Source organism: Berghia stephanieae, chromosome 7 (assembly GCF_034508935.2).
Source record: "Berghia stephanieae isolate SIO BIC M18660-M18661 chromosome 7, UCSD_Bste_1.3, whole genome shotgun sequence".
Taxonomy (NCBI): domain Eukaryota; kingdom Metazoa; phylum Mollusca; class Gastropoda; order Nudibranchia; family Aeolidiidae; genus Berghia; species Berghia stephanieae.
The window spans coordinates 10,311,383-10,319,113 of record NC_088366.1 but is presented as its reverse complement, the minus strand read 5'-3'; the positions used below and the strand labels follow the sequence as shown (position 1 = coordinate 10,319,113).

The window sequence follows — 7,731 nt, the reverse complement described above, 5'->3', positions numbered from 1 at the left end:
TATTGAAGGTAGTGCAAAGCACTCCCAAGTAAAGCGTGGTAAAGACTTGCGGCTTATTGATATTGACATCTACTGACTAATAAACTAAAATCATGCCGAATAAAGCATGGTAGCGACGACAAGCACATCGATTAAAATGTGCATCTAATCGTAATCAAGCTAATCAAGAAAATGATTCTGGCAATATCGAATGAAAATAGTTATTTCCCCGCGAAATTGCGGGCTTTTTACTAGTATATATATATATATATATATATATATATATATTATATATATATATATATATATATATATATGTATGTATTTATTTATTTATGTGTGTAATATATATATATATACATACATACATACATACATACATACATACATACATACATACATACATACATACATACATACATACATACATACATACATACATACATACATACATACATACATACATACATACATAAATATACAAAAATAACGATAACAAAGAGTTGAGTGCCGTCAAGTTCGTTCCGTCTCAATGGTATTTTTTTTTATATTAATTAATATAATTATCATTTTTAGTTTGAAATGATTGTACAATCATGTATTAATCGGGGGTCCCGATAGCTCAGTTGGTAGAGCGCTCGCGTCACACGCAAAGGGGCCGAAATCGATCCCGGTATAGACGAGATTTTTTTCAACGCCCCCCCCCCAACTCTCATGTCTACCCAGCAGTGATTGGGTACCTGGCTCTGTTAGATCTCTCGGAAAGTACTTTTCGATAGAGTAGCTTCCTATCCAAATGGTAGCAAGCAATTGCTATTGTCCGTTTCACGCTATAGAAACCCGGATTACAATGGCTCTGAATACCACATGTATTAACTCACTCAACCCTAACACCGACTATATCCGTAGTTTACCCGGGTCACTTTTGCCCCATGTCTAATTATTACATTTTTCCGAGACAAATTATAGGCGTAGTATCAAAGCTAATGTTCTTAGTTTTTATATATTAATGATAGTTGAATAAAACTATCTATGCACATCATCATCATCATCATTGCCTTTTTCACCATGGGTCAGGGCATAGGCCACAGACAAGCAGTTTCCATCCTTCTGTATCCCGAGCTAACTTTTTTTTAAAATCTCATTCCAGGTCTTACCACTTCTCTGTATATCAACTTCTTTAATTCTTCCTTTCGGCTTTGTCTGTTGTCCTTCATAAATTCTGTCATTCCAGAAACTCTTCGGTCGCCCAAGCTAAAAAAAAAAGGAATTGGTTTGTCACATGCTCGTTTTTAATTTTTTTAAAAAAATTCAATTGTGAAAAGTATGAAAAACTCTAGAATTGAATGAGTTAATCTTGTCTTTCCTCAGGATCAGGATATTCGAGAACTCCAGAAGCACACCTACGCGAACTCTGTGGATCGCCTGACAGTCAAGAAATTGGTGCATCAAATCTTCAAACCCTGTCGGTGTCGAGAAATTTACAACAAGGTAGGTCATGTCATAGAGAATACAGGCTCCTGCTCCGAGTAGTCTGTGGGTCATGTCATGGTTGGTAAGGATTTTACCACTAGGGAGTATGCGGTATTGACTAAGGGAGTTAATTTTTGACATTTTACACTGTTCAGTCCCTTGATTAAGGTACACATTTAATTGTGCGTTGTTGGTAAGGATTGCCACTAGAGAGTATGCGGTATTGACTAAGGGAGTTAATTTTTGACATTTTACACGGTTCAGTCCCTTGATTAAGGTACAAATTTAATTGTGCGTGGCTGGTAAGGATTTTACCACGAGAGAGTACACGGTAAGGAAGTTAATTTTTGACATTTTACACGGTTCAGTCCCTTGATTAAGGTATACATTTCTTCAAAATGGCGACATATCTCTGTCTATGTTCCTATATCACACACACACACACACACACACACACACACACACACACACACACACACAATATTAGATAAATAACCCCGGTCCCCTGAATTACGTACTGTATTTTGTTTCTTCACAGATAAAAAACACAAACTTACTGACGCCATATGAAACGTGGGAATCTTTATTTATTTATTTTGCATCTTTTCTATTATATATATATATATATTATATATATATAATATATATATATATATATATATATATATATATATATATATATATATATATATATATTATATATGGCTTGAATGAGTTAGCTGGAACCAGGTAGAGTGCTCGACAGTTTCTTGGAGCGAATTATATATTTACTCTCACCTCGTTTTTGTTACATTCTCCATCAACGTTGTTTCATCCAAGTCTTGGAATCATCAGGGAGTCCTAGTATCTGGGATGAATGGTCCCTATATATATATCAAGTGTTATGAGTGTTTGTTGTGTATTTGTTTTTCCCCATTGTAACCTACCAAGTTCTTTGACAAGACTATAATACTCTCAGTTTCAGTTTCATATAAAACATGATGAAAAACAAAACCCAACCAAACAGAATATCTTCTGACGGACTCTGACCCCCCCCCCCCCCCCCCAAAAAAAAAAAAACAAACAAACAAAAAAAAAAAAACAACAAAACAAAAAAAAAACAATATATATATATATATATATATATATATATATATATATATATATATATATATAATACACACACACAGACACACACACAAAATTACAATTCCGATCATTTTAACCCTATAATCTATGGTAAAGGTATATATCCCGGTTTTCGTCCAACCGAATCAAGGATCTTATGATGCGTTGCTGTACAAATATTGGATATTTTTTAAAGAATTGTACGCATGTTGTTTTTTTTTAAATGAAAGTTGTAAATATATAGATAGAACGAAGTTGACGTTACTCAGGTCTTTGTTATTGGGTTGTTTTGTTGTTTTTTTTTGGTTTTTTTTTGGGTTTTTTTTTGACATCCATGTTCACGAGTAATTCTCACTAAACTGTATTAACCAGACTATAAACGTTCAAGGTTACACATAGTTTTGTGTGTTGGTCCGTTATACATCCGGATGACAATGTTGTGAACTTCTTAGCCAAGCGCGTACGATCTATACTCATGAGTCACGCGTAACAGAATGGTATTGGATATTTCGAAAAGTGTGAACACTTTTTATTATGTTGATCGCGGCCATTTTGATCGCGGTTTGCATTGTCACTAGGGGGTCTCGATAGCTCAGTTGGTAGAGCACTCGCTTCACACTCAAGGGGACCAAGATCGATCCCGAGTGCAGTAGAGATTTTTTCTACCCCCCCCCCCCCCCACCGCTGTCTACCCAGCAGTGAATGGGTAGCTGAGTATGTTAGATTTGTCGGAAAGTACTTTGTGATAGACTAGCGTCCTATCCATAGGATATCAATCAATTGATATTGTCTTTCACGCTATAGAAACCAGGATAAACTCCGGTTCCATGTGCTTAATGGCTGTGAAGGACTACTTTTTTTTTGTTTCAGTGTAACTAATGAATCGTCGACATGGAAATATAATCACAATAGGATTCAGTAGTCTGATGTCACGCCGCCCGGCAACGGCGGCCATCTTGGTTCTAAACAAAGAAAATCATTACTTTTTATTCTTCATGCCTTGCTAGAACTTTTCATATGCCTTGTGATCAGAATGTGTAACAGTCAAAACATTATTTTTCTCCGGATACGCTTTTATGCTCGCCGGAGAAATATTTCATACGGGCGTCCACAATTGTACCGATAGTTTAGAGCCAGTGTTACTAAGTTACCATGTGTCATTAGAAAGAGAGTGACGTTACGACTGTTGAAGAGTATTGCCCCCACTTTCGATGTCTGGGTCACCGTTGAATTTATCAGTGCATGAATGAAATTGAATGAAATGAATGAATGAATGAAGAACAAATGATGGGTTTTTCATGATGTGATCTTATCAAATTACCCATGCATTTGTAGTTTCAGTCCCTTGCTTGCTCAACAGTTCTCTCTCTCTCTCTCTCTCTCTCTCTCTCTCTCTCTCTCTCTCTCTCTCTCTCTCTCTCTCTCTCTGTGCGTGCGTGTGTGTGTGTGTGTGTGTTTTGGTGTCTGCGTGTATCTATCTATCTATCTATCTTTATCTAAACGTGCTCAAAGCACTTTACAAAGGGACCCTCACCAACAGCAACACGTAACATCCAGAATGCGACGACTGTTAAGCGATAATACATTTTTCTGAGACAGAGACAACGTGTCAATGACCAGGTACATTTTGCACCTGAGTACGGTGAGAGAATGTGAGTAAAGAGCCTTTTCCAAGGTCTCAACTATGCACCGAGCGAGCGAGGCTCGAACCCAGGACCTTCCGATCCGAAAGCAAGCGAGTGTCATACTACTAGACCACATAGCCCTACATGGTTCGTGGTTCGTGTCTCAGCTTGTTTATTTATTTTCCCATTTGTATCCTATAGATAGTATGCACTTGGCTTAGAAGTTCACAACATTGCCATCCGGAAGTATAACGGACCAACACACAAAACTGTGTGTATCCATGAACTTTTATAGTCAGGTTAATACAGTTCAGTGAACATTACTCATAAACGCGGATGGCAAAAAACTATAACAAGGACCTGAGTGACGTCATCTTCGAATTATCTATTGATAGTATGCACTTGGCTTAGAAGTTCACAACATTGCCATCCGGAAGTATAACGGAGCAACACACAAAACAATGTGTAACCATGAACTTTTGATACAGTCCAGTGAGAATTACTCATAAACGCGGATGGCAAAAACAATAACCAAGACTCGCTTGACGTCAACTTCATTCTATCTATAATATCTGTTTTGTTCTGCAACAGGAATATAGGAGTGTCACATGTTTGGATAGGGTTGTATTGTTGATGGTATGAGGCAATTCCTTTGATGTCAATAACACGCGGGCCATGATTTATTTAGAGTCATACCGTATGTTTTCAACCTCTCTCTCTCTCTCTCTCTCTCTCTCTCTCTCTCTCTCTCTCTCTCTCTCTCTCTCTCTCTCTCTCTCTCTCTCTATCTATCTCTATCTCTATCTCTCTCTATCTCTCTATCTCTATCTCTCACTCTCTCTCTCTCCTATCTCCCTCCCCTCTTCTCTCTCTGTCTCTCTCTCCTCTCCCCCACCCCTTCTCTCTCTCTCTCTCTCTCTCTCTCTCTCTCTCTCTCTCTCTCTCCCTATATCACTATCTACCTATGTCACTTTCTTTCCCCCCCCCCCCATCTCTCTCTCTCTCTCTCTCTCTCTCTCTCTCCTCCCTCTCTCTCTCCCTCTCTCCTATTTCATTTCATTTTCTCTATACTTAACATCACAAACACACACACACACATACACAAACATTCACACAGAGAAAGATAGAAAGAAAGAAAGAAAGAAAGAGAGAGAGAGAGAGAGAGAGAGAGAGAGAGAGAGAGAGGCGACAGAGGTAGAGAGAGAGAGAAAGAAAGAAAGCGACAGAGAGAGAAAGCGAGAGAGAGAGAGAGAGAGAGAGAGAGAGAGAGAGAGAGAGAGAGAGAGAGTGAGAGAGAGAGGGGCGACAAAATTTGATCGATTAAAAGGATTCTTTGAAAAAAAATAATTGAAAACAAAATTTTAATTTTAAAAAATAAATTAAAAAATGAAAACAAACAAACAAAAGAAAACAAACAAATAAACAAAAATATAATAAAAAGTAAAAATAAAATCCTGAAACTTGGATCTTCATTGAAATTACAGGGCTGAGTGTTTTTGACAAGTTTAGGGGTCATTTTCATCAATCGATATTTGAAGGACAAATTTTATGGTCAAAATTTTTAAAAACTGTGGGTTTTTTTTTTTGTTTTGTTTTTTTTTTTTTTTGGTTGGGAGGGGGGGTCAGAGTCCGTCAGAAGATATTCTGTTTTGGTTGGGTTTTGTTTTTCATGTTTTATATGAAACTGAAACTGAGAGTATTATAGTCTTGTCAAAGAACTTGGTAGGTTACAATGGGGAAAAACAAATACACAACAAACACTCATAACACTTGAAGACTACACTGTCGTAATCTGGGAAAACTCATTTTTTAAAATTTGGCCAGAAAACTCGTCCTTCAAATGTCGATCGATTTAAGTGACCCCTATCCTGGCAAAAATTCTTCGTGCGAAGTCCCAGGTTTGTGAGTTTTTTGCCAAGACGAGGGTCATTTAAATCGATCGATATTTGAAGGACGAGTTTTCTGGTCAAAAGTTTTTAATATGTTTTTTTTCCCCCAAAGTACAGCAGTGTTGTAATAAAGAGTCGACTGGGATGTTTTCCTCTCGTTGGGAGAGAAACATTCACTTTATTAAAAATGTCTTCGTTTTATTTTAGATGAAGAAACCGACTTTGGATTTTACATATTGAGGAACCAGCTTGATTATTCGTTTCTGAAGAAGTAGAAGAAGAAGAAAATAGAAATATTTTGTTTTAAATGTCAACGTTTCTTATGACGTCATTAAGTTTTAGTGTCATAATTTGTCTTTGTAGTGTCATAATACAACAATAGAGGGGACCCAGATGGTTTATATAACACCGTGTGTGTGTGTGTGTGTGTGTGTGTGAGAGAGAGAGAGAGAGAGAGAGAGAGAGAGAGAGACAGAGTAAGAGAAAGAGGGAGAGAGAGTAAGAGAAAGAGGGAGAGAGAGAGAGAGAGTAAGAGAAAGAGGGAGACAGAGAGAGAGAGAGAGAGAGAGGGTTAGAGAAAGAGGGAAAGAGAGAGTTCAAAAAAGAAGGAGAGAGAGAGAGAGAGAGAGAGAGAGAGAGAGAATTATCGAGAGAGAGAGAGAGTTAGAGAAAGAGAGAGTGTGTGAGAGAGAGAGAGAGAGTTAGAGAAAGAGGGAGAGAGAGAGAATTAGAGAGAGAGAGAGGGAAAAGAGAAAGAGAGAGAGGGAGATATTGCTTATGGTTTGAATAATGTGTGTGTGTGTGTGTGTGTGTGTGTGTGTGTGTGTCTTTCTATCTGTCAGTGACAATGAATCACGTTTGTACAGTATTCCTGTCAGCAATGGTGGTCAAGGCACCATATGTTGTACCATTCATGGAGATTAAGATAAAGGGAGTAAATCTGGCTCATGAGTTAACAACACAAAATAGACGACGTTTCGACCTTTGACCTTTCTCAAGTCAACACAAATCTAATATAAATATATACGTATTTTGTGTTGACTTGAGAAAGGTCAAAGGCTGAAACGTCGTCTAGTTTGTGTTGTTAATTCATGAGCCAGATTTACTCCCTTTATCTTAATCTCCATGAATGGTACAACATATGGTGCCTTGACCACCATTGCTGACAGGAACACTGTACAAACGTGATTCATTGTCAGGGAAACTGACAGACTTTATCTTAATCTCCATTTTATGGACTCATTTAGGCACCTCTATATATTAGTTGTACTATTCATTATTGTCTAAAGACTCTATTTTAATGATGGAGTGTGCGGGTGGTTGGATGGGAGCATCACCCTTGAATCATATACCTATGATGTTCTCATGGGTGTACGATCCGATAGTGATGTCGTTTCTTCTTCTCTTTACTAGCCTATCCTGCTTCTTTGGTGGTTTGTGATTGTATTTTTGACAGGGGATATTTTTTTTTCTGTAAATTTTCTGCCTGTTTGTTTTTGGTTATTTATAATTTAGCTTATGATATCTTTAGGTTATGAATTTGATTTACATTTGTACTATTTTTGTTAGATTGCATGTTTTTTTGTTTCAGCGGTCTCTCATATAACCTCAATTGTGTTGGAAGAGACCTAAAGCAACAAACAAACAAAATGATGGAG

The 7,731-nt window shown here is 37.4% G+C and overlaps 1 protein-coding gene across 1 annotated transcript in view; it reads left to right on the top strand.

The window, feature by feature from the left end:
* The window catches only part of LOC144976670 (ATP-dependent DNA helicase Q4-like), a gene marked incomplete in the record, with an annotated part of 482,011 nt that overhangs the window by 381,100 nt on the left and 93,180 nt on the right, over nucleotides 1–7,731 (top strand). The window contains 1 exon segment of the mRNA XM_078921001.1: nucleotides 1,351–1,470. Within this exon segment, the coding sequence (XP_078777127.1) occupies nucleotides 1,351–1,470 (120 nt within the window).